The 27872-nt window shown below is 43.4% G+C and overlaps 1 protein-coding gene and 1 long non-coding RNA gene across 2 annotated transcripts in view; one reads left to right on the top strand and one right to left on the bottom strand.

Moving 5' to 3' along the window:
* LOC133480959 (uncharacterized) lies at positions 1-26239 on the bottom strand. Its single transcript, XR_009789407.1, has 3 exons — positions 25937-26239; positions 15879-16060; positions 1-373 (listed from the first exon to the last, which is right to left on the bottom strand). It is a non-coding gene; the product is annotated as an uncharacterized LOC133480959 (long non-coding RNA).
* LOC133480951 (zinc finger protein GLI2-like) overlaps positions 1479-27872 on the top strand; it is a 40283-nt gene continuing 13889 nt past the window's right edge. The window contains 3 exon segments of the mRNA XM_061779743.1: positions 1479-1824; positions 11582-11679; positions 25634-25745. Of these exon segments, the coding sequence (XP_061635727.1) occupies positions 11628-11679; positions 25634-25745 (164 nt within the window). The 5' untranslated portion in view covers positions 1479-1824; positions 11582-11627.

Here is a 27872-nt window from a genome sequence, read left to right as displayed (position 1 = left end):
AACTAACATAAAACCAACATTTTCCCGGAGCATGCATCTAACCCTGCACCCAGAACATGGTACTAACAAGTTGCCAACATTGGCCGAGAACCAGTATAACTAACATTTAAGCAACATAAGTGAGCCCTGAGCAAGTATGGCTTTAAACGAACTCAGCGCATCTACCATGTCAGCACTATTGGAAAGTCGAGAGATTGTGACCAGCGTGAACCCTGAACATATCTCTAACGTGAGTGAGTCTCGAGCATGTACAGTAACTCCATGGAAGTCACATGTAAGGTCCTCCATGCTGTGAGTTAACATGAAGCTTGTCTGGTGGTGGCGGAGGCGGCGTCTCTGGAGAAGTCATCAGTCTCAGATGGAGTTTGTGGAGCTTGAAAACAAAGAGATTGCTGGCTATTAGTGCCCGAAAGTATTTCCACATGACCTTTTTTGGGTAACAGTTATGATTCAACGTATGTCTGTTATTTTCATTTCATTGGACTGGTGGTTTCATCATCATGGACTTTGAGCTGCCAGATGGTGGCTTCGCCAAGCACCTTCTGCAAAAGGTAGCGTGCATTTCAAACACTTGCTTACATTTTCATTATTTCGCTGTATCGGATTCCTCAAGGGTAAATGAAATGTACACTCTCATGTATATTCATTTCAGAGAGCAAGAGAGAACATAGTAACTGTATATGTATTTACTGTGTGTAAATAAAAACAAGAAACGTTTCTACTGGACACCAATAGAAACAAATATGGTTTTATGGAACAAACTGAAGAATTAAATCTCCATACCTTATACAGTACGTATACATGTAGATCTTGTCGTATTGAAGGGTTTAGTTCACAAGTTTGAAATAATTCAACAAAAGTGCTGCAATGAGGCAGTTTTTCCACTAAAGGTCAGTGTTTCCGTTAACAAGGAGCTTGCGATTCTTTGACTGCAGTACACGCTTGCAGCCACTGAGAGTCAGTGTTTGCTTATTTTACATGAAGGCCATACAACCTGTCGTCTATCCGACTAACTATTTGACCTCGAGGCGACCATAACCATTCACCCATCCATTTTCTGTACCGCTTATCCTCACTCGGGTCGTTTATGATTTACAATGTATTTATTTATTATACATTTTTACTTTAGACTGCCGATTTTCCATGAATGTATCTTATTTGTACTGCCATTTAAGGTTTCGCATTTCGCATATATATATATATATAGTTTTATTATTTTTTCAGTCACGTAATAATGATAATAATTGGAGCAAATAGTGATTTCAATTAGTGCTAATCTCTGTGGATCCTCTGAATTATGTTTCATTCATTTAAAACAATGTTTTTGATGCTCGTGCATGAAGAAGGCAGTCCACCCGCGTTTCATCAACATTTAAAAAATAGACAGCATGTATTGCAAACGGGAATAAAAAGATGACTGGTTGACTTAACTTCAAGAAACACAAGCATGGAGTTTTTCAAGCACGTATCATCTTCGTGATGTCGGCACGGTGATTGGCTATTGATGCCGTCCAAACAGGAGGGACCCGGGGAGCTTGGAGGTTTTGGGGAGGGGGATTGTTGAGAAGCACAGCGCACCGAGCCTCACGACCACAAGCACCCCCCCCCCCCCCCCCCCTAACCCAAAAGTTTCGCGGATCCACTTGGAGAAGTTGCGTGCTCCGAAGCCGGAAAGATTCACATTGCGCCGAACTTCTGGATCCACGCGGAAGACTCCGTCCGTCCGTCCGTCGTGAGCGTTTCACTGACTTTCAGGGGGAAAGTTTGCCTTTAAAACGCGTTCGAAACCGAGATTTGGCCAAGAAGAGAAAACCGGGACACCGGGTGAGTCGTGCGCCTGCATGTCAAACTTTCAACGCAAATTCACTAGAAATGAAAGAAGCATAGGTACAGGTTTATAGTTTAATCGCTAAAGTAACAAAAATAATCATTACATTAATAAAATACTACTACTACTAATAATAATAATGCATGTACGATATTAGAAATACAAATGCACTTGCCATAATCTTGCATACCTGTCTGTTTTTTTTTTTGGGCATGTAACAAGTGTGCAATTTAATTAACATCTAAGCTGTACAGTAAATATATAGTTTATGGTTTGAGCTGAAGTGGACATTTTATCAATTTCATAAACCAGACAAGTTATTTGATTGTGACTGTTGAGTTTAGGGAATGAGTAATGATGTTTAAATTAATATGATTCTGCTGCACGGTGAAATTGTGCTTAGCATTTGTGCCTTACAGTTCTGAGGGCTCTGGCCATGTGTGGGGTTTTTGTGGATTTTCTCTCGGTATACTCTAGTTTCCTTCCGTATTCTAAAAACATAAATGTTAGGCTCGTTGACTCTAAATTGTCTCTAGGTGTGAATGTGATAGGGAATGTTTGTTTGTCTACATGTACCTTGGGATTGGCTGGCGACCAGTCCAGGGTGTACCCCACTTTTTGCTTAGTCAGCGGGGATAGGCTCCAACTCACCTGCGACCCAAATGGGGGTAAGGGCGAAAGAAAATGGGTTGATGGATGATTGTAAGTGTTGCCTTCATGACGATGTAGCCTGCGATGAGAGTCCACACACACGGCTCTGACAGGTCCACGTGTGGGCCTCAAATGTTTATGAGAACAAGTTGAGTGCATTATTCTTTGACCTTCCACAGGGGGCCAAAGGGTGTGGACAAATTGAGGGGGGCCCCTTTCCATAAGTCTGATGGACGTGGGGGGACGAAGGGGGTGTTTTCAAATCTGATCTCCCATGTCACTTGTATACCACCCCCAGTGCCTTCACTTGCTTTTCACACACTTTCATCCCGTGACTCACCAGCCCATCTCAGCACAGACAGGGGGAAAGAATAAAAAGATCAAGCTGTGTCTCGCATCCAACAATAAGCTGCCATGTGCATGCCTTTGGGCCCCAACACGTGTGTAAAAAGATGAAAACTCAACAGCAGTGGTGCGTTCATTTAGTGCTTTGGGATGGTTGAGGTGATGGTCCTACAGCATACCTCTGCAGATAGGAAGCAGTATCATGTGATCCAAACACGCATTTTAAACGTTCACTGGACATCAGGAGTAAAACAAATTTAAGGGCTTCTTAAGACCTCCGAGAAGCATCTGTTTTCTCTATTGTTGCTCCCGCTTCCCTCCCTCTCTCCTTTGATACATTTGTTAAGCAGCATATGCCATGCTAATAAGACAAAACATGCAGCATGTACAGTATGTGTGTGTGTGCGTGTGTGTAGCTGCAGGGAGGATGCGGAGGAGAGAGCCACAGAGCGATGGTAGATGTACTGATTCAACAACTATGCTTAAGCAAAAGTTAAAAAGTACAGACTGAAATGTACTGAAATACCAAAAAAAGTAAACAATGATTTTTTACTGTCAATTATATACGATGCACTTTTTGATAATTTGGCACAATGTCAGAAAAAAACCCACTGTACACAAAATAGTTTCCCTCTTTTATTAACTTCCATAGTGTTCCTACTGAGAAGAAAAAAATTCTTATAGCTTTGCTAAAGTTGTGAACTGACTGAAGAAAGGCTAAATTTGAATTTTTTAATATCAGAAGCTGATGATTTTTGGGCTGGCAGAAGATAACATATTCGCCACGAGTCGACATCATCAAACAATTCTCTGAAAAAGGCCCTGGATGGGGACTATCTCGCTCCTCTGAATCATCATTAATGCCCTTAATTGGTTCACATTCCTCCATGTCGTTGATGCCCCTTCTTATTTCACACCTTCCAAGACCTCAACATCACAATCAATCTCAATCAGTCAGTCAATCAACATCTCAACTTCTATTCACGCATTGTTTCGTCGTCTTGTCATCTGCCGAGGGTGAAAAGAGTAACCAGCCTATTTGGACAATATCTGTTTTTAAATGGAGGGAGTAAAAAAAAAAAAAAAAAAGGCTTCAGAAAATACAGTGCTCAATAAAGTACAGACGCCTGAAAATCTACTAAAGTACTTTGTTAGATCCCGTCACACAGAGCCAGGTGAAAATATGCAAAGCAGAGAGCACAAATTCTGAGCAGAAAATAAGGATTGGGTATGTTTCTAGCATTAAAATAGCTAGCAAGGAAGCTAACATATTGAAGGCAACAAGACAGTAGATCTTATATTAGTCTCTAATTGACACTATTGTTTTGGTACATGTGTAAAAAGCAATAGCAGCCTTCCAGATTGCACTTTTTTTACTTGATACATATAGTGTACAGTATATTAAAATGTGTTTAACCTTAGCTCTGAAAGAGCTTTGGGTGACAAAATTAATGACAATAATGTCTGACTCACTTCATATTATTCCTTAACATTCACGTTACCGATTAATTAGTCAAAATGTAGCTATCAACTTGTAACTTGTTTGTTTTTGCCTCTTGCAGGATACGTACTTTTTTTCAGCATACGTCTGTCTGTCTGTCTGTCTCCTGTGCATGTCTTTAGAGTCTTCTTAACATGTTTTTGGATTGTGGGAGGAAGCCAGAGTACCAAAGCAAGAGGTAACCAAAATATTAGAAATAGCTAGATTGTAGAACTGTAGCTAATGTGCCAAGTTGTCCTTACTGTGACTGTGCTGCTGTATGGTTCTTTGCTATTTTTTTTGGCACTCCATTGGTGCACAACCATTTTTTATGCCACAAAACCCGAGAAAATGTTTGATATGATCTCTTTCCCACTATCTGATTTGAAGCCGAGGATGACATCCATCCATCCATCCATTTTCTGAGCCGCTTATCCTCACAAGGGTCGCGGGAGTGCTGGAGCCAATTCCAGCTATCATCGGGCAGGAGGCGGGGTACACCCTGAACTGGTTGCCAGCCAATCGCAGGGCACATATAAACAAACAACCATTCGCACTCACATTCACACCTTTGGGCAATTTAGAGTCTTCAATTAACCTACCATGCATGTTTTGGGGATGTGGGAGGAAACCGGAGAAAACCCACACAGGCGCGGGGAGAACATGCAAACTCCACACAGGTGGGGTCGGGGATGAAACCCCGGACCTCAGAACTGTGAGGCAGACGCTCTAACCAGTCGTCCACCATGCCGAGGATGACAAATTTAGTAAAAATGTGATTTTTGAAAAAAAATAATTTTTATTCCCCAACTGAACAGAACCACAAGCAAGTCTGAACAAGATGTTAGTTCATGTTTGATCGGTCCTATAAATTCAAACGTCATCTGCTTGCCTTCATTTGCACACCATCTACACATGCAATAAACAACTCCCTTCCTTCCAAGCCGCAGTCTATTTTAGACCCGGGCTTCTTTTACGGGACAACTATTATTCAAAGGAGACTAGGTGGTGGGCCCGACCATAAATTCCAGCAAGTGGCCCTCGTGAAGGGGTTTGCTGGCGAGGAATTGACAGAGATTTTTACTCTACTACGCTGTGACCTTTTGGGCTGAGACGCATGGTCGTTTGTTAGGGTGACAAGAGTGCTGTTCATAATTCAGCGTTGAAATTCATTATTATTTCCCCGGCCCGATCTCATCTGACTTGTAATCTAGAGCTTCAATTATGCGCTGGCGGGATCATTGTTAATGTGTGAACATGGTTACACTGTTCACTTTTCAGTGCTCCACAGCGACAAAGTGCTTTAGTTGTGGCTAAAATGGCAAAACAAACAGTGACTGAGTAAGAAAGTTAGTAAGTAATGTAATTGTCCTCCACAACTACAATTTAAAAAAAATAAAAAAAATAAAAAAAATAAAAAAAATAAAAAGTGAAATTAATATTATGAGGACGGGACATATTGTGGGTCTATGTTGAAAAGTAGCACGTGTTATTACAAGCTTGATCTAGGATCAGTGACAAAAATGAAAAATGAAAAATGGAAAAAAGCAAGAAATTCTGCACTAAGTTGCTGATTTAACACTAATATTTAAGTTATTGTTTCATGTTGATGTAACTGTAACTTGTGTGGCGTACATTACCAAGTAAGGGGTACAGTTAAGCTAATGCTTTTTTTTTGTTTTTTTTTTGTACTGTGGATAAGTGATATTCCCGCCACTTGGCAGCTGCTGAAAGTAACTAAAAAGTATTTTTTTTCTAACTTAGTTACTTTTGAAATAAAGTCATCACTAAAGTAACTAAGTTACTTTTTCAAGGTAACTGTAGCAACAGTGGTGCTGAGTGTTTAATATAGAATGGACTACTAAATAATTTTTCACTGAAGTCTGGTCCGGCTTATACGCATCTTCGAACAAACCAGATCTAAAAGAAATTGAAACTTTATTAAGGATCTAAACATCCCTCAATTAAATACACAAATTAAAGACAGCCTTGATGTTCCTTTAACCATTACAGAATTACATAACGCATTAAAAAATATGCAACCGAGACGGGCGCCTGGTCCGGACGGAATCCCTGTTGAATTCATTAAACATTTTTGGCCAATACTAGCGCCTCTATTTTTCAGAACAGTCAATGAGATAAAGGATAAAGGTAGAATTAGTAGCCATATGAACACCGCTTCAGCTATTAAGCTTCAGCTTAAGTTATTACTAAAGCCAGGTAAAGACCCCACTCTCCCGGCGAATTATCGGCCCTTATCACTGATTAATGTAGATATCAAGATTATCTCGAAAGCCCTCGCAGCGAGACTTGAAGAGATACTTCCGTCGATAATCCACTATGACCAGACAGACTTCATTAAAGGCAGAAGTTCCACAAATAATGTCAGACGGCTGTTGAATTTAATAAGCATGTCACAGCGTAAAAATCTAAATGCAACTCTATGCAGAGAAAGCTTTCAATAAAGTTAACTGGGCTTTCCTGTTTGCAGTACTTCGCAAATTTGGCATTGGAGAATCATTTATACATTGGATAGCATTATACATTATACAATTTGCCAAAAGCGACAGTCACCACAAATAGGATCACTTCACAAAGTTTTACATTACAAAGAGGAACCAGACAAGGAGGTTCACTCTCACCATTGCTATTTGCAATATTTATCGAACCTCTTGCTGCCGCTATACGTCAGAATGCTAATATCAAAGGTATCTGCTCACTAGTGACAGAACACAAAAATCAATCTATATTCTGATGATATTCTTCTTTACTTACAGGAACCCTAGTATTCTCTTCAGGCAGTCTTCAATCTCATTAAAACATTTTCACAAATATCAGACTTCTCTATTAACTGGACAAAATCAACAATACTCCCAATAACAGCAAGCTCATGGACTCCTGCAGAATCCCAGAGTACCCTATGCCTATAGGAAACATTAAGTACTTAGGTATCAATATTTCGTCAAAACGCACAGAGCTAACCAATCTAAATTTTGCACACTGATTGAGGAGTATCTGTAACATTTGCACAACCATTGTCCCAGATTATCGCACTACTCGTCACTTTAAGCCGCATACACTCCTTGAAGTCTCAGCGCCCTTTGCACAATGGTCATTGCACCGGACTATTGCGATATTAGTCATTCGAGCTCTAGCTCTAAGTGCTAGAGGACTCTGCATCTTTTTGCACAATTGTTTTTTGTCAATGTCTTTATGTCTCCAAAGTGTTCTGTAAATTGACTGTCTGTTGTACTAGAGCGGCTCCAACTACCGGAGAAAAAATCCTTGTGTGTTTTGGACATACTTGGCAAATAAAGATGATTCTGATTCTGGAAATTATACACCACTTCTGGAAAAAATCTCAACGGACTTAAAACGCTGGAATAACTTCATCCATCCATCCATCCATTTTCTACCGCTTATCCAAGGTCGGGTCGCGGGGGCAGTAGCTTTTACTAGGGACGCCGAGACTTCCCTCTCCCCAGCCACTTCATCCAGCTGTTCCGGGGGGGCCCCGAGGCGTTCCCAGGCCAGCCGAAGGATGTAGTCTCTCCAGCGTGTCCTGAGTCGTTCCCAAGGTCTCCTCCCGGTGGGACGTGCCTGGAACACCTCACCAGGGAGGGGTCCGGGAGGCATCCGAATCAGATGCCCAAGCCACCTCATCTGGCTCCTCTCGATGTGGAGGACCAGCGGCTCTACTCTGAGATCCTCCCGGATGACTGAGCTTCTCACCCTCTCTCTAATGGAGAGCCCGGAAACCCTGCAGCAGAAACTCATTTTGGCCGCTTGTATCCGGGATCTTGTTCTTTCGGTCACTACCCACAGCTCGTGACCATAGGTGAGGGTAGGAACGTAGATCGACCGGTAAATCAAGAGCTTCGCCTTTCGGCTTAGCTACTTCTTTACCACAACGGATTGACACAAAGTCCACATCACTACAGACGCTGCACCGATCCGCCTGTCGATCTCATCCACCCCCGGGGCCTTGCCACTGATGAGCTTTTTAACCACCTTGGTGACCTCAACCTTAGAGATAGGAGAGCCCGCCTCAGAGAACCCAGACTCTGCTCCCTCATGGGAAGGCGTGTCGGTGGAATTGAGGAGGTCTTCGAAGTATTCTCCCCACCGGGTCACAAAGTCCCGAGTCGAGGTCAGCATCGCACCATCCCCACTATACACAGTGTTGATGGTGCACTGCTTCCCCCTCCTGAGACGCCGGATGGTGGACCAGAATTTCCTTGAAGCCGTCCAGAAGTCTTTCTCCCAGGCCTCACCGAACTCCTCCCATGCCCAAGTTTTTCTTCAGCGACCACCAAAGCTGCTTTCCGCTTGGCCAGCCGGTACCCATCAGCTGCCGCAGGAGTCCCACAGGCCAAAAAGGCCAGATAGGACTCCTTCTTCAGCTTGACGGCATCCCTCACCGTTGGTGTCCACAGCTCCGGTCGGCCGCCTCAGCAATGGAGGCGCGGAACATGGTCCACTCTGACTCGATGTACCCGCCTCCCCCGGAACATGAGCAAAGTTCTGTCGGAGGTGGGAGTTGAAACTCCTTATGATGGGGGATTATGCCAGACGTTCCTAGCAGACCCTCACAATATGTTTGGGCCTGCCACGTCGGACCGGCATCTTCCCCCACCATCGGAGCCAACTCACCACCAGGTGGTGATCAGTTGACAGCTCCGCCCCTCTCCTTACCCAAGTGTCCAAGACATGCGGCCGTAAGTCCGATGACACAACCACAAAGTCGATCATCGAACTGCGACCTAGGGTGTCCTGGTGCCAAGTGCACGTGTGGACACCCTTATGCTTGAACATGGTGTTCGTTATGGACAATCCGTGATGAGCACAGAAGTCCAATAACAGAACACCGCTCGGGTGCTGATCGGGGGGGCCGTTCCTCCCAATCACGCCCTTCCAGGTCTCATTGAAGCATTGAAGTCCCCCAGCAGAACGATGGAGTCCCCAGCGGTAGCGCTCTCCAGCACCCCCTCCAAGGACTCCAAAAAGGGTGGGTACTCTGAACTGCTGTTTGGTGCATAGGTACAAACAACAGTCAGGACCCGTCCCCCCACCCGAAGGCGGAGGGAGGCTACCCTCTCGTCCACCGGGGTGAACCCCAACGTACAGGCGCCAAGCCGGGGAGCAATAAATATACCCACACCTGCTCTGCGCCTCTCACCGTGGGCAACTCCAGAATGGAAGAGAGTCCAACCCCTCTCGAGAGGACTGGTACCAGAGCCCAAGTTGTGCGTGGAGGCGAGTCCGACTATATCTAGTCGGAACTTCTTGACCTCACACACCAGTTCGGGCTCTTTCCCTTCTAGAGAGGTGACATCCTACGTCCCTAGAGCCAGCTTCTGTAGCCTGGGATCGGACCGCCAAGGTCCCGCCTTCGGCCACCGCCCAGCTCGCAATGCACCCGACCCCTACGGCCCCTCCCACAGTTGGTGAGCCCATGGGAAGGGGGACCCACGTTAGCCTTTCGGGCTGTGCCCGGCCGGGCCCCATGGCGCTCGCCTTCAAGCCCCACCTCCAGGCCTGGCTCCAGAAGGGGGCCCCGGTGACCCACGTCCGGGTAAGGGAAACCTGAATCCATTCATTGTATTTGTCATAGGGGTTTTTGGAGCCGTACTTTGTCTGGTCCCTCACCTAGGACCTGTTTGCCATGGGTGACCCTGCCAGGGGCATAAAGCCCCAGACAACTTAGCTCCTAGGATCACTGGGACATACAAATGTGGGGGCGGTGGAGTGGGGGGGGGGGGGGGGGGGGGGGAGGGGTGGCATTGGGTCCCTGCGGCCCCCGCTGGGTGGCCGGTTGTCGGGGCGCCTCGGTGGGGCCGGCGCACCGCCCTGGGTCCGTCGGTGTGGACCCCTTGGGCTGATCCCGCCCCTCCATTGATTGGGTGGGGTCCTCAGCCGCCACAGCAATTACAGGACACTTCTGTCAGTCTTTGTGCATGTAAAACGGTATCAATTCACTTGCATGTATCCGTAAGCACACACCCCTTACATTCTATCTTGTCCTGTCCTTCCCTCACAAGGTGTAGCACTACAGCCCCATGCAAGACTCATATTTAACGTTTCATTGTTGTAGATAATGTAATGATTTACTTCACTCATACTGTTTACAATTAGTGCTTTTTCTTTTGTCTTTGTTTCTTTCTCCCTTCTAGAAACTTTGTTCTGTTCGACTGATCAAGTCTGATTCTCAATAAACCTCAATTATAATACCACAGCGGAAGCTTAAAAACTCCACTGTGACACAGTAAAACTGTTTCGGGGATGCAGATTTTCCATTCTGCTTGACCTAACAGCCGAACAGGACAAAAAAAAAAATAATATTCCCCAAAAAATAAAAAAGAAGTCCGGTCAAAGGCTTTATGTCTAATTTGTTAAGAAACTATTGTAGTTTTCGAGGAATATAACATCAGCCGTCACTTTTCTACCAAGCATGCTGATTACGCTAACAGCCAATCAGCGCAGGAACTGATGGCAACGGCTCAGCAAAACCCCTTCATCTGACAAACTGTCATCTAAGACTCAGTCACACAAGACCCTGAAACCGTGCCACGGGAGCTGCAGATGGAACTGATTGATCTCCAATGTGATACTGTCTTAAAAGAGAAGTTCAACTCTCAAAATTGAGTTTTATGCTTCATTAAGTGCAGACAAATTTTCAAAAATTCGGAAGATGGCACAGAGGATGCTGGTGATGTTTTTGTCTACATATGTGTGTGAACAGATTTTGTGTGATGAACACCAACAAAACATCCTACAGATCCCAGCTGAGTGATGAACACCTCACTTGTGTTCTGAGAATTGCCACAACAAAACTAACACTAGACTTTGATGCACTGGCAAAAAAAGTGATCAACAAAACAACACTGTTCCCATTAAAAGTAAATCTAAGTCTTAACACTACAATGCCTTTTTTGTTGTTTATTTTTTATATCTAAGCATCTGGTTCTGTCTTTGGCCTGCCTGTCAAATTTTAAAAGTCAATGTGGCCCATTAGCCAAATAGTTTGCCCACCCCTGTTCTTCAGGGATACAACAACCAATCATAGTGCACCGGCGCATATCCTGGAGCCAGTAATATTGGAGCAGGACGTGTCCTGCCTAGAAAGTATGTGGGAATCCTAATAACGCGGTGGTGACTCAAGCACAGCAAGCAGCATTGGATGCATAAATATGGACGTGACATGTCTGTTGATTGGCCCTCTGAGGGTATGCCGCTTGATGACCACTAAATGGTCCACTTGCGTTTGTGTCTTTCAGATGCTCGGCCATGTAGGCAACGAGAGCTGACCAAAAGAAAGACAAAATGGATGGTCGCGGTTTTGAAGACCTCCTAAAAAAGCCACTAGAGACCAGAGGTAACTTTCAACTTGTCTGTGAGCTGCTTTGGTGGGCGGGGTGATGAAATAATCAAATATGCATATCAAAGATAAAGTCCTCGTAGCCTCACAGTCGGGAATCGTAAAGAAGCTGCCATGTGAACGTGCATGACTAATGCTTAGGCTTAAGAGAGTGTAAGCGCTGATCAATTGACGACGTGGTGAGGGAAGACAGGTGAGAGTTTGGGTTGTTGAACTCAAGGACTAATGAGTACGCCAGTCATGATTTAAAGATACACATGGGATGAAAGGCAAGCAAAATCAAGCACAAAACGAAAGCATACCATCAACTACAACCCCAATTCCAATGAAGTTGGGACGTTGTGTTAAACATAAATAAAAACAGACTACAATGATTTGAAAATCATGTTCAACCTATATTTAATTGAATACAATACAAAGATTGACTGATTCGGACGGCTCCCTGATGAGGTGTTCCGGGCACGTCCCACCGGGAGGAGACCCCGGGGACGACCCAGGACACGCTGGAGAGACTACATCCTTCGGCTGGCCTGGGAACGCCTCGGGATCCCCCCGGAAGAGATGGATGAAGTGGCTGGGGAAAGGGAAGTCTGGGTGTCCCTGCTAAAGCTACTGCCTCCGCGACCCGACCTCGGGTAAGCGGTAGAAGATGGATGGATGGATGGATGGATGGACAATACAAAGATATTTAATGTTCAAACTGATAAACTTTATTGTTTTTAGCAAATAATCATTAACTTAGAATTTTATGGCTGCAACATGTTCCAAAAAAGCTGGGACAGGGTCATGTTTCCACTGTGTTACATCACCTTTTCTTTTAACAACATTCAATAAATGTTTGGGAACTGAAGACACTAATTGTTGAAGCTTTGTAGGTGGAATTATTTCCCATACTTGCTTGATGTACAACTTCAGCTGTTCAACAGTCCGGGGTCTCCGTTGTCGTATTTTACGCTTCATAATGCGCCACATATTTTCAATGGGAGACAGGTCTGGACTGCAGGCAGGCCAGTCTAGTACCCGTACTCTTTTACTACGAAGCCACGCTGTTGTAAGAATGTGCTTTGGCATTGTCTTGCTGAAATAAGCACGGGCGTCCATGAAAAATACGTTGCTTGGATGGCAGCATATGTTTCTCCAAAACCTGTATGTACATTTCAGCATTAATGGTGCCTTCACAGATGTGTAAGTTACCCATGCCATTGGCACTAACAAAGCCCCATACCATCACAGATGCTGGCTTTTGAACTTTGCGTCCATAACAGTCCGGATGGTTCTTTTCCTCTTTGGCCCGGAGGACACGACGTCCACAATTTCCAAAAACAACTTGAAATGTGGACTCGTCGGACCACAGAACACTTTTCCACTTTGCATCGGTCCATCTTAGATGAGCTCGGGCCCAGAGAAGCCGGCGGCGTTTCTGGGTGTTGTTGATAAATGGCTTTTGCTTTGCATAGTAGAGTTTCAATTTGCACTTACGGATGTAGCGCCGAACTGTATTTACTGACATTGGTTTTCTTTAGTGTTCCTGAGCCCATGTGGTGATATCCTTTACACATTGATGTCGGTTTTTGATGCAGTGTCGCCTGAGGGATTGAAGGTCACGGGCATTCAATGTTGGTTTTCGGCCTTGCCCCTTACATGCAGTGATTTCTCCAGATTCTCTGAACCTTTTGATGATATTATGGACCGTAGATGATGAAATCACTAAATTCCTTGCAATTGTACGTTGATGAAAATTGTCCTTAAACTGGTCGACTATTTTCTCACGCACTTGTTCACAAAGAGGTGAACCTCGCCCCATCTTTGCTTGTGAATGACTAAGCAATTCAGGGAAGCTCCTTTTATACCCAATCATGGCACCCACCTGTTCCCAATTAGCCTGTTCACCTGTGGGATGTTCCAAACAGGAGTTTGATGAGCAATCCTCAACTTTCTCAGTCTTTTTGCCACCTGTCCCAGCTTTTTTGGAACGCATTGCAGCCATAAATTTCTAAGTTCATGATTATTTGCTAAAAATAATAAAGTTTATCAGTTTGAACATTAAATATGACTGTGCAAGTACCAGCCACATACTGCACTTGTAACTCCCACAATGCATCAGGGTGTCTGGAAGGAGGTGTGACAGGCGCTTTACTCATGATGATTGAACATGATTGAAGAGCATGGTGGTTGTTTGTTCTGTTCCTTTGACTCTCTGATGTGTGCATTGGCTCGTGCGAAACAAATCAGTCCACGTGTAATGAAAGGCTTCAAAAAGTGCTTTTTATCTCCTGGCGGATCAGTGGACGACGCCACTACGACAACCCCAGTACGTTAACATGACTACGTCAAGGCGTAAACGCAGACTGGCATAACTCTTTTGAAGTGGAAATGGGTGGTCCTGTGACACTCCGTAATGAAGAAGTGGAGCTTTTACATGTGAAGAAGGACACTACCTTGTTGAGTATTTCAACGAGACCAGTGCTGGGGGATAGCCATGTTGGTTGTGGTATTCTGAAGATCATGTGATACCCATGCACAGACTGTTTCCTGGAATAATGAAAAGTTTGAGATCCAGCAGGTATAATGTGAGCCAATTAGAATGGAGAAGATAAGCTCCATAGACACGCGACAGGCTTGAATTGCTTGTACTGGGACCACTAATAATAACAGAAAAGATTGATACAAACAATGATCATATCGATTGGAATCGCTATCGATGGATATCAGTATCATGAGATTGATTGAATACTCTCTTGTATACATGCAAACATATATATATATATATATATATATATATACACACACAGTAGCTGAAATAAGTATTTTACACATCATAATTTTTCTCACTAAATATACTTCCAAAGGTGCTATTGACCTGAAATTTCACCGGATGTTGGGAACAACCCAAGTAATCCATACAAAGAAAGAAAGTACAACAAATAAGCTCAGAAATGAAGTTGTTTGTAACAATATGAAATGACACAGGGAAAATGTATTGAACACATGAAGAAAGGGAGGTGCAAAAAGGCATGGAAAGCCAAGACAACACCTAAAACCTATCAATAATCAAACAGCAATCCAGCCACTTCTCAGTGCAAATGAATATCAGCTGGTTCAGTCCGAATTGATGATATATATATATATGCACATTTCAGAGTTGCCTTTTATTGTGGCCAGCCTATGGCACTATGCAATAATCCTGCTGTCTAATCAGCATCTGGATATGCCACACCTGTGAGGTGGGAAGGATTATCTCGACAAAGGAGAAATGTTCACGAACACAAAGATTTAGACAGATTTCCGAACAATATTTGAGGGAAATGGCCTTTTGTGTATGTAGAAAAGGTTTTCGATCTTTGAATCCAGCTCACGAAAAATGGGAGCAAAACCAAAAGTGTTGCGTTTATATTTTTGTTCAGTGTGAATATTTCTATAAAAAAGTATGAATTATGCTTAGACCCTCTTGAGCAATTCATTTATCCCAATAAAAATAAAATGAATACATCTACTCACATTTAAACAAATGTACGAAAATAATACAGCCCAGATTTAATATAAATACACATTTGTTGTTTACTGTGGAAGGGATAATGTATACTTAATATATTTACACTATAACTGTGAACAAAAGCTTTTTATTATCGTAATAAAATGTTTCTATTTACTAATACATTTTGCTCAAACTGTTTCCTGGTGTTTAACTAATTAATATTCCAAAGGAAAAAAGGCACAAAAATGCTTAAAGGTCATGAAAACGTACCGGTATTCAGATTTAGCAACTTCGTGATGCAATAACCGCACCTTACTTATGAAAAAGTAATATCATTATTAGTATCAATATCGGTGATACTGGCCCAGTATATACCTTGTATCGGATCGATAGCAAATATTGGGATTTTTCGTGCCACTATTTTTCAAGTGCCCCTTGTCCTTATGTCCATCTCTTTTGTTTACCAACATTTATACTGCTAGAGGATTTATGAATAATAATCTATATTTATGCCAGAAATTATCTCCCCAATGAAATGTGAATTATTTCAATCGCAGGGTCGCTTTTTAAATCTCTATACATACTCTTTTGATTTTGCAGCATTTCTAATTTCCAAGTAACAGAACCTGTAAACAGTAGCCAGCTAATTTTCAAAACTGGTTGAAACCTCATCATTACTATATGAGTCTTTTAACATCAGAACGTATTGGCCCTTATTCACATTCCGCTTATCTGAGGTCGGGGCGCGGGGGCAGTAGCCTTAGCAGGGACGTCCAGACTTCCCTCTCCCCAGCCACTTCATCCAGGTCTTCCAGGGGGATCCCGAGGCGTTCCCAGGCCAGCCAAAAGACGTAGTCTCTCCAGAGTGTCCCGGGTCGTCCCCGGGGTCTCCTCCTCACATTTCTGGCAAAGAAAATCATGAATGAGAAGCATGAGTTGTGTGTGACCTCATCGTCCACTTTTACATGAGTGCTGCATGGCTTCTCCTTGCATAGCAGAGGTCCTTCAAAATTTCCCCCAGCCAGGGACAGTGTTCCAATGCATACAAGTGAGCCAATGGCCCTGCCCAGAGGTGCATTGGGACAAAAATGGGCCCTGGCATTTTTGGCTTAGACTGGCCCCCTCATAATTAGTGGAGCACAGCCGACAAGTAATTTATGTATGTGTTCCCCGAAGGAATGTATTTTACAATTATTCCAAACCCAACACTAATTATTGTAGTGAGGTGTATTTATGTTATGCAGTTTGTATATGTACGGTAATCTCTCTTCTCTTTCTGCGACCTCAACAGCCTGGCTTGACAGAGAGAGGGAGAGTTTACATTGAAAACATACAAAATAAATTAAAAATAAAAACATTTGAACTCCCTGGCAAAAACGTTGCCTCAATCTAAACCATTTAAACCCTATAATATGGGATTATTCAACTAATACTTGCTGTTCCATTTTATTTCATTGGGTTATAGCTTTTTAGTGATTAAAGTTACATTTTTATTTTTTGATAATAGGCTAATCGGAAAAGGCTTATAGTCATGCATGACACGAACCAAGATAAAAAAAAAAAAATGGGCTGGAGTTGGCTTCAGGAATGCTTATAACAAAATAATTAATAGCAGTGTCATATTTTAAAAAAGACAAACAAAAAAACTTTTTGCCTTGTGGATAATAAAAATTTTAGAATTCATCGTGACTTCAGAAGTCTATCAAATAACCTTTGTGGAAACCAAATAAGTAAACACGAACATGTCTAGTTCTACCTCCTTAGGTATATCTATTTCAGGATCCAAGCTATCAGAGGTTTGGTGACATTTGCTATCGTTAACGCCGCCACTTTTGGTTGCTGTTTATTTCTTTTCTTGAAATCATTTCTAATATGTATTTTCTGGATAGCCTTGATATAGCACTTATGGGTTCAGGTTGAAAGGCGCTCCCTGCCTTGAAAAGCTATAACATTCATTTGTATCAGGCAAAAACAAGGCTTCTTTATGAACTCATGCTTAAATTGCATAGCTTTTACTTCTCATTTACTGTATTTCACATATTTGAGTCGTTTTTAAAAACGTGTTTAACTGCAGCATAGAGAGTTGCTACCAAGTCAAACTACTACGCAGCCTTTCAATACACCTTTAACCTGAGTATCTGAAATACTATCACATAGCCTAAAATAGACACTTGCTCCTCATCTAAAACCTCTCAGCATTAACCATTTGCTATTTTACCAGATTAAAAGTGCCATGGCTGCCAGATTTGGGGGAAGTATGCAATATCACAATGTCATGAGCAATGGCAACTCATTAGTTGTTATATTTATTATTATTGAGCATACTACTACTAAATCGGTTTCAAAGTCCGCATTTGTGGCTGCTCGTCTACCTGCCCGCTGCTGCTGTCTTCGGCTTGTTCAACCTGCTGGTGCTGGTGTTTTGCCGTCACAGACGTGGAGACTACAACAGTTCCTCGAGCGAACATATCTATAATTTTTGCACGTTTTGCAGCATCTAAGATGACGACATTCTTAAATGTCACTTTTTCTTTTTCCACGTTACGACACACTCTTCGCACTACACGAATGTGAAACAAGCAGCGTGAGTCCCGCTGCGTGAAAGGTGTGGGGCCGCATTCGTCTCACGTCCCTCGACATATGGACCAATGGGGCGCCCGCTCTAAATTGTGGGCTGTTCTCTTAGAAAAAAAGGGGGGGGGGGGGGGGGGGGGGTAACAACAACAACAGTGTCGTGATTGGCACCAGAGGACTCCGGGTGGGCCCAATGGCCACTCCACACCAGGCTCTGCCTCAATGTCAGCTTAGATTTCTCCTCTCTTTCAATCATCAAGCAAAACTTCGCACATCACCACTACTGTTTGAACAACAAGTTCTTTGCCAATTGAGTGCCGCTTCTTACTTTTTGCAATCCAATAGTTGTCAGACTCCAGCTTGTGAATATGACAAAAGGAACTTCGTAATAAAAGTCCTCTGCTGAACTCCCTCCTTTTGTGCTTTAATTTGAAGTGAACAACATCACTACACCCAGGCTGCGGCCAATCAGATAGCAGCTGACAGAGTAATTACTCACGGAATTTTCTAAGCATTATTGTAGCTCTCGCCAGGCGGCGCCTGATAAGTGAACATGCAGCCAGACAGGGCGAGGTCCTTGAGGCCCAAACTAATATACGGCAGCCACTTTTATTGCGGAGGAATGCTACCTAACTCTTGCCCACCTCGAAGCCTCCGTGTCGGCTGTTTTATATTCGCAGGCTGGGTTATTTATTTGGAACAATTTCCTTTCTATCACAGAACGCGGCTAATGCCCAGTTTTAATACCTTATTTACACATGGAAACGTGTGCAGAGGGGAGGAAAATGAATGGACCCCCACTTGCCGCTCCGATCTGTTATATCACAGTTTAACAATCTGGATTGCTAATAGAACCATTTATCATGGCGCGCTCATTTATTCCACGGGAGCGGCCCAGGTCTCGGTCCCAGAGGCCTATGGAAATGGGGTGCACGTAATGAAGCGCAAGCGAGAGTCACTTTGTTTCAAAAGCGGAGATGCGGCACTCCGAGTCAATTAGAATGGACCCAGGTGCTCATGTCTGCTCCCCCGACACGGGCCGCACGGCGACCCTCCTAATTCAATTGAATTTCACCATGCAGGAAACCTGAAGTGACGTGAAATAAAAGTGGCTCAGTGAAGTTCGTTGCTGTTTATTCACCATCCCCAGTGTTTTGGTCAGCCCACCTCGCTCAATGGAATCAAACGTGTTTCCTGTCACACAAGAACATAATCCCGCTTTTGTAGAGCTAATGATGCTTCAGCCCGCTCATGGGCGAATGACTCTGATGTCAGCGTATTTGGGGGGTTTTGTAAGTAGCCGCGCAGCTGCGTTCTGGATGCCTTGTGAACAACCCAGTGAGAAAAGACTATTGCAGTACCCTAAGCGTGAGAAGACAAATGGACACTATATGAACATCTTGATTTCATGGGAAGAGACTACAGAGTTTATTGAGGTTGTGTATGGGGGGAAAACTGGATTCGGACAGATGTTTGACGTGTGTGTCAAAGGAGAGGGATTGCGCCGAATTGACGGAATATGACAGGAAACCTAATCTGTGTACAATTAGGAAATGTAAGGGACAATGTGCCTCATTCATAAACGGTGCATTCGCACAAATTACTTTAATTGGTGTGTACGAACATTCATTCATTCATCTTCCGTTCCGCTTCTCCTCACTAGGGTCGCGGGCGTGCTGGAGCCTATCCCAGCAAACTTCGGGCAAGAGGCGGGGTACACCCTGAATTGGTCGCCAGCCAATCGCAGGGCACATATAAACAAACAACCATTCACACTCAACATTCACACCTAAGGGCAATTTAGAATCTTCAATTAAGGAAACCGGACTACCCAGTAAAACCTGCGCAGGCACAGGGAGAACATGCAAACTCCACACAGGCGGGCCCGGGATTTGAACCCCCGTCCTCAGAACTCTGAGGCAGATGTGCTAACCAGTCGCCCGCCGTGTACGAACATCTGACGCACAAATCTGTGATTCATCAATTTGTTCTTACTTGATTCTTTCTCTGCGAACAAATTTAGAACCTCCTCAGAACATGCGTACGTACAAATAATGATCAGGTTTTGAAAAAACGTGAAACATCTTTTATCCAAGATGCAACACTTTGAAACTTCATTAATTTATAAACATAACAAAAACTGAAACTGGGAATTTGATGAATAAACAATTAACAGTGAAACTGAAACCTCTCCGCCATTCATACACTTACGATCTCGAAACTTCAATTTAACACTTCATGTACAATCCAAAATACGAGCATGTACGGGAAATAAAACATAGTCTTCACTCGTTCATTGCAAAATATTAAGAATTCCATTTTTTTCCTGTAGCTAAATGACAGCTGAATGTTATCACTTTCACAGTTTGGAGTGAGTTTCCCATTATAGCAGCCAATCGCTCATCCTGTGGAGTGAGATCGGGTGGCCCTTGTCCTCCTCCGGTTTCCCTCTTTTTTTTCTCTGATCCGATATTCTTTACTTTGCATCCACCTTATGATCAAACCACTTTTTCTTCACCTGAGCCATGGGGCAGACTTCAGGTGGCACTTCATTGACAGCCTCTTTGATAGTGGCCTAGGTAACTTGTTCATCGACACCCCAGTGGAAATGCTTAAGAAAGGTCATTGTCCTAACCTCCACCTCTACCATGATAACCTCAATTTCTGCTGTTTTTTTTGTTTGTTTGTTTGTTTTTTTAGGGGGGGGGCATCTCTCTTCAAACCTCCTTTCTAAGATCGTTTTGATGCAATAAAATATGTCCTTTTTGGGGGGCTCGTTTTATGCAGATCGCAAATGACAAATTCTGATTCACTAACATACGCGCTGTAGTGAGAAGAAAATGGTCATTACGCACGTCATGAATCGGACGGTGATTTTGCGTATACACTCAACTTGCACGCTGACTAAGAACATTTTATTAGTAAATGAGGCCCAATGAGTGTCTCATCTTATCAGAGTTGAGTTGTAGAAAGTCAGCAGTCCCATGTCAAAATGGTCATGTGTTTGAACTGACTTCCCATGGAATGTGGTGACCACGTGCTTAGATGGGGGAAGTTGATCATTTACTGGAGAGCGGCTGGTGACATCCATCCTGCTGAGGAGGACTCAGACCATGACCGAGTCAGGCTGGTCTGCAGGGAGGGGCGCTTATTGCTTAGCCCCTTCCAGGCTCAGTGGGGGAGGGTCGGGGTGGTGGACCCAAATAGGATCTATATTCCCGTATGGTCCGCTCTTTGCATGAGAGAAGATCACCGTGTAGTTGAAATGGAATAGAGGGTGACGAATGTTTCTTGGAATAGGATCAAGATATTAATGAGTGTTAAAGTGTAAAAGCTCACAGTGCACCTGCCATGCCTACAAGGCCAGGCAAGTTTCTTTGTATAGCACCATTCATACACAAGGCAAATGCATAGTGCTTTACAGAGGCAAAGAAATAATCATGAAAAACAAGATGAAAAGATCAAAATGAAGATAAAATCCCAACATAAAAGCAGAAACCATAAGACAAAACAAAAATGTCAATATCAAGTTACAATCACAAAATGAATACTAGAGTGGAAAGCCAAAAAATATATTTTGATGTTGAGGAGCATACAAACACAATGCTGCTTCACTTTGTTTGGTTCTGGTTCTGAAAACTCTCAATAAGCCTGAGGGGTGTGGGGGTCTGGAAGTCTAACCCTAACCTGTACAACTTTGTTGAAAAACCAGATTAAATCTTTTCAAGAGAGGGAAAGTAAAAATAAACAACTGAGATAATGTTGTTGGACAAGTGTGCACACACTCTTAGAACTAACGCGTCTGTGTTCAAAATTAAGGTTTTCTGTGTCTTGTTTGGACAGATCATTAATTGTAGAGATGTTCTTCAGTCGACTTGGTCACAGCTTTTAGTTGGCTTCTAAAATTCAAGTTTGAGTCGATAATCACACCAAGATTCCTTGGAATTGATTTGTGGCCGTCCAGCATCAGCTGCAAGGTGAGTGGGGATGGGGCCAGGCGGCTTTAAGAGAGGCGTGTTCGTGATAGGGACGATAAGATACGGCGAGTTATTGATGATGGCAAGCTGCAACTGGAGGCCGGCGCTCCCGGAAGCACTCGGGGTGAGGAGGGGTGATCAGGCCTCTGGCAGAGAAAAATGTGCATGGTCAAATGAGAGGACCACTTATCTTCTGGAGAAAAATAGCCCCCCTGTCCAGGGGTCAACAGGATGTTTCACTTTGATTCATTCTTAAATACAGACTCAAAAACTAGCTAACATTAATGACCATCTGCTGACGGGCTTAGGGGAGGAGGGCATCAACAAATAATTTCTTTGGTGAGGGGACATGTACCAGAGTAAAAGTATACATTTTATTTAGTCAATGTAGTGGGGTAAAAGTGAAAGTTACCTGAAATATAAATAATGAAGTAAAGTACATATATGTAGATTTTGGGGGACCTAGTGAATTTGACAGCAGTAAGCACAACTTTGACAAAAATTCCCTTAGTGTGGTTTTGCTTTCTCAAACACAATGATACACTGGAAGATTTCCACACAGGACCCCTATAAACAGCGTGGATAAAAGGGAAGATGGTGACGTAAATAATATTATCGACAGAGGCCGATTGTGAAAGTTGTGGCGTGTGCTCGCACCTGCACGGGAAGCCATTAGCGCCTTCAGACTAATTGTTGTGTTAATGGGCTTTGTCTTGTGGCTGTTGGTGGCGTTAGCGAGAGCTAATTAGCCACAAAACCAGGCCAAGCGTGGAGTGAAAGAAATATGGTTGCTTTAGTGTTGCTCTCATTTCAGTCACAAGGCTGTGACCAAGAATGTCAAAACAAGTCTAGTTCCTGTAATATCATTTTGAAAACAAAATGAAGATAAAGCCTTCGTTTTTGGACATGGATCAAGCTGGGTTTTGAGAAATAGATGATTGATTATTATTTTTCTGATTATTATTCCAGGTCAAAGGGAATCTACGAACATGTTCATCTCCCTCCCATAAGCATCAACATGATTCACGGGAGACCCATTTAGTTGTCATGTGGCATTCTGCAGATGAAGCTCACCAAGAACCTCACAGAAAGAACCTTCAGGTGTTATTATTAGCTCTGCACGCCTCCCTGAGCAGGAGAAGAACTGGGTCTTTGTTTAATTTAGAGATGGCACATTGGAGTCATTTTCCATAATCCCATGCGCCCCCCTGGTGAGGTTGCCAGTGGGCTAATATGGATGTTAGCTGGGGAGCACCATGACAGGCCCACAAGCGCAATTTAATTGATGCCATTTTAATTATCGCTCTCGTTCCCCAGCACGCAGGCGTCTCTTTATCACGCCGGGTACGGGATGATGAGGTAATTACTTAATCTAGACAAACCTGTGTGTTAAGCAGCGCTATTAAGACCGCCGGTCATCAATCAGCCGTGCTGGAGGTGATTACGCCACGCCACAATCACTCTTTCAACATATGCACTCTTCTAAGTACCTAAATTAAACAAACAGTGTGCAAACATCTCACACACCGGCAGAGGAAGCCTATCAGCTGTGTGCCCTCGCTACCTTCAGCCCAGTGATGTGGGGGTTACCATTTTTTTTTTTAACCCATTAGGACTGTTCTGAGAATTCGGAACAAAATGGGGCAAAACCTAGAAGAAGAAGAAGAAGCGTGTGGGCATGTGACGATGAAATACAAACATTATCAAGCTAAGATTAATAGGTGGAGCCTAAGCGCCTGGGTGGGGACGGGGTGGCGCGGGGCTCTAGTGAGGGTGCATCAGGTAAACCAGCCTCTCCAGCTCATCCCTCTTGCGGCGGAACAACAATGGAAGCGACTCAGTGATGGAAGGAGGAGACCATGCCGGCTGCAACGGTGCCGCTTGGATGGGTGGTCATCTTGAGGAAAAGCTAAGCTAAGGTTACAAGTGCTAGGTTTCTATACTCCCTTCAACTACTCCCTCTACAGTTCAGTTGTATTTAACTTTTTAAATATAATACATTTGCATTGGATGGAAAAGGATGGAAAGGCCTCGTGATTAATAACAGTCTAAGAAGAACACTTCCAGGCTATTCCATGCTACCAAAAGTGCAGCGCGATCGGTGAACCAGTTGAAGTAAAGAGGCTATTTGTGGGGCCGTGTTAGTCTGTCAACTTGTCACTGGTGCGGAGTGAGAGGAATGGACCACAAATGCTGACTCATGTAGGTCTGGGGCCCCTGCGAGGCCCGGAACCCCCTCGACACTTAGACGAGAGCAGATAATGATCCATGACCATGACCTCCACGCTGCAAAATCCCAGGTCACCCTTGCTAGTATATACTGTGCTGTCTATAGAGTATCTCACAAAAGGGAGTACACTCTTCACATTTTTGTAAATATTTTAAGATATCTTGAGACATGGGGCAAGAGTGCAGTGTTGCAGTGTGTATGCTTATGGTCTGAGCACTGACAGGCTGACCCCTCACTCCTTCAATATGTCTATTTTCCAAAAACAACCTCTGTATATGATGCTGAGCACATGCACTCAATTTCTTGGGGTGACCATGACGGGCGAGGCCTGTTCGGAGTACAACCTGCCCTGTTACACCACTGTATGGTCTTGGCCACTGTGCTGCATCTCAGTTTCAGGATATGGGCAATCTCATATCTCCCCAATCTGGCACAATCCCCATTTTGAGACTAACAAATTACCCCTTCACTTAAGCACATGGGAACAAAGTGGAATTGACCGCCTACATCACTTATCACTTAAATAATACATTCATGTCGGGTGAAATCTTATTCCAAGAATTTGAAATTAGAGGCAGTAACTTCCTTCAATACTAAAAAGTAACAACAGAACAAGAGTCACAACACTCTACAAACACCTGCTTTTGTTTCGAAAACAGTGGAGCTACTCCCACAAAACAAAAAAACTCCTTTCAAAAATCTACAAATTAATCTCAAGTACTAATACAATACACTTACCAATCGCAAATGGGAAAAAGACCTCTACTGACAATTTATTTATTGATTTTTTTTACTCACACTGCACATATTTTGCACATTGGGCACATTCACATCTCATTCAGGTTCCCCTTGGGGCCTGGCGTGAGACATGGTGATGCGGACGCCGGTCCAGGTCATGACACATCTGTGCTGGTCTCTGGTCCGGTCGCTCCCCTTCTCTGTCCAGCCATTCCTCCAATTTGAATGCATCATACATCCGTCAGTGAGGAGAGGGCAGTGTCGGGCTGCGGAGGGCACTCGGCCAGGTCTTGCAGCGCAGCAGCCTGCTGTCTGGCCTGCCATGCCTTTCCCCCACGGATATTTAATGCAGCACATACATTTGCACATCCTTTTGGGGGTTGGTTGACCTGGGTGGGGGTGACGGTTGGGGGTCATCATTGCCCTGTGACCGTCTCGCCTCACCCCCACCAGTCTCGCCAATTTTAATGCACGACACCCCACCACACATGATCACGGCACAGAGATAATGGTTGCCAGTCGGGGACCTGGTAACCATAGTAATAGGGTTGGTGGTGGGTATTCACATTTCTCTTGATTTGACTCCTGGGGCCTGCGCATAACCCCCCCCCCCCCCCCCCCTTTCAGTTGTCCGGCCACGGAGAGCTGGTCAGGGCGCTTCGTACACTAGTTGACTAACATGCATCTGTCCCTCTGTCTGTCTCCTAAAACCCTTTTCTGTCTGGCTGCATTTTCACTAAACATCAGAATAATTAACAAAAATAAGAAATAAATTAAACAGAGGGAGTATCTAAAACTCCCCTGTTACACAGCAAAAATGTTCCAGCACAAAAGGCATACAGATCCACCATCTGGTTCCAAGCCAAAAATCTCCTGTTAAATCTTGGGCCTACTTTGATCATTTATTAATTACTTTTTCAAACATTTCTTTACATTTTCCTTCTCTGTACTTTACAGTCGGCCCTCACATCTTCTTACCCTTCCACAAGCCCATCGCCATGGACATGGCGCATCATGAAGAATGCCACTCGTACCACTATGAGCCCCACGCTGTCCATGCCGTACACAGGTGAGTAAACGCTCTGCTTCACATATGCACTCACTTCTGCTTTTAGAGTTTTGGAGGCCTTCAAGGAGCAGAGATGATAAACTCAATTCATCTCACTTAGCATGTTTAGCATCGATTGTCGTAGTTTTACAACCCTTTAAGCAACAGATATTTGTATAAAAATCATAAACTGATAATATAACAGTACTCACAGGCATATATACATACTTTATCCTCCACGAAAAATGACTACTATTACAGCTTAGGGGACGGCATGGCTCAGGTGGTAGAGTGGTGGTATCTCAATCCAAAGGTTGTGGATTCGATCCCCAGCCCCTGTGAACATGTCCAAGTGCCACTGAGCAAGATCCTGAACCCCCAGTTGCTCCATATGCTGCGTCATTAGTCGGTGAAGAAGAATGAAAGAACAATGAAGTTATTCTTCTTCATTTGTGTCTGTTTGACAGTATTATACATTACTGCCACCCAGTGGTCAAGCCAGGCACACCAGAAGGAGCAGCACACTGAATTAGACTGCAGCATTACATAATGATGCACAAACTGTTTAATGCTTTACATTACAGAGGTGGGTAGAGTAGCCAAATATTGTACCCAAGTAAGAGTACTGCTACTTTAGAATAATATGACTCAAGTAAAAATTAGTCCTCCAAATAATTACTTAAGAGCAAGAAAGTACTCTGAAAAAACTACTGAAGTACTGAGTAACTCGTGAGTAACCTGATTTATTTTTAAATCAGAGCATGAATGTCAAATAAAATAAAACTAACTAAATAAAATATGGGGCGGCACGGTGGACGACTGGTTAGAGCGTCAGCCTCACAGTTCTGAGGTCTTGGGTTCAATCCCCGGCCCCGCCTGTGTGGAGTTTGCATGTTCTCCCCGTGCCTGCGTGGGTTTTCTCCGGGCACTCCGGTTTCCTCCCACATCCCAAAAACAATTTAGAGTCTCCAAATTGAGCTCCAAGAAATGGTCTTATACTATATTGTTTCTACTTGTTAAACAACAATACTGTCGGCTCACCGGGCAGATTACAAAAACAGGAACAAGGCTGCAGTGGATATAAAAAGTGTACACACAGTTTTTGTGTTGTAAAAGAATTTTGACCAAGATAAATCATTTTAAAACTTTTTCCACCATTAGTGTAACCCAGAATATATACAACTAAACTGATTTATTTTTGTATCTTTTTGAGAGGGGAGATGAAAATAAACAACTGAAATAAACTTGAATGTGATTGACTTGTACTTTATATTTAACTTGCTGCCTTCTTGGCCAGGTCACCATTGCAAAAGAGATGTTCTATTTTAACAGGTAAAAACCTGGTTAAATAAAGTTCAAATAAAATAAATAAAAATAAAGCTGGTTGCACAAGGATGCACTCCCTCTTATAACTGGCATGTGGCTGTGTTCCGAAGTAACAGATCACATTTAAACTCATGTTTAAAGGAAGTCCACACACAGCTGCCTCCATTTCAATTTTTAAGTGGAAAAAAACAACAATGCATGCATGCATAGGGCCTTACAGAAACATTATTTACTTAATTCACTAAAATGACTGAATGGAGAAGCTGTTTGCTGACCAGACAAGTGCGTGTGTGTGTGTTGAGAGAGAGAGAGAGAGAGAGAGAGAGAGAGAGAAGATGCATGTTTAACAGTTACTTGTGACCATAAAATAGGCTAATGTTGCAATATGCACAGCCAAAACAACAGCAAAAACATCTGCAACTTACTGCAGGGTGTTTTCTCGAGTTAGAAGTCCAAGTTTGGCCAGTGACAAAACTACACTGCCTGTTAAAGCTGTTGTTTTTCATAGGTTGTAATGTAAACCTGAGTCGCGCACAGCTGTAACGACTCACTTTGATTGGCACGCGTAGCCCAATAGAAGACTTCGTGTGCGGACATGTCACTTTCTTGTCGTTTGATTGGTGAACTTCGTCAAACGTCACTGTGATAATCACATTGAATTGGAGCAACGGCACCTGATGCGAAAGTCAAAAACGAAAGTCTAAATATAGATCACGCACGCAATTATTGACAAATGAAAGTAGCAAGCGGCATGTACAGTAGATTATTGTACCGGAGTAAAAGTACCGCTTCTTCTTAACATAAATACTCGAGTAAAAGTAA

The sequence above is a fragment of the Phyllopteryx taeniolatus genome, chromosome 1 (genome assembly GCF_024500385.1).
Source record: "Phyllopteryx taeniolatus isolate TA_2022b chromosome 1, UOR_Ptae_1.2, whole genome shotgun sequence".
Lineage (NCBI taxonomy): Eukaryota > Metazoa > Chordata > Actinopteri > Syngnathiformes > Syngnathidae > Phyllopteryx > Phyllopteryx taeniolatus.
Note: the sequence above shows the minus strand (reverse complement) of the source record. Positions and strands in the feature narration are given on the sequence as shown.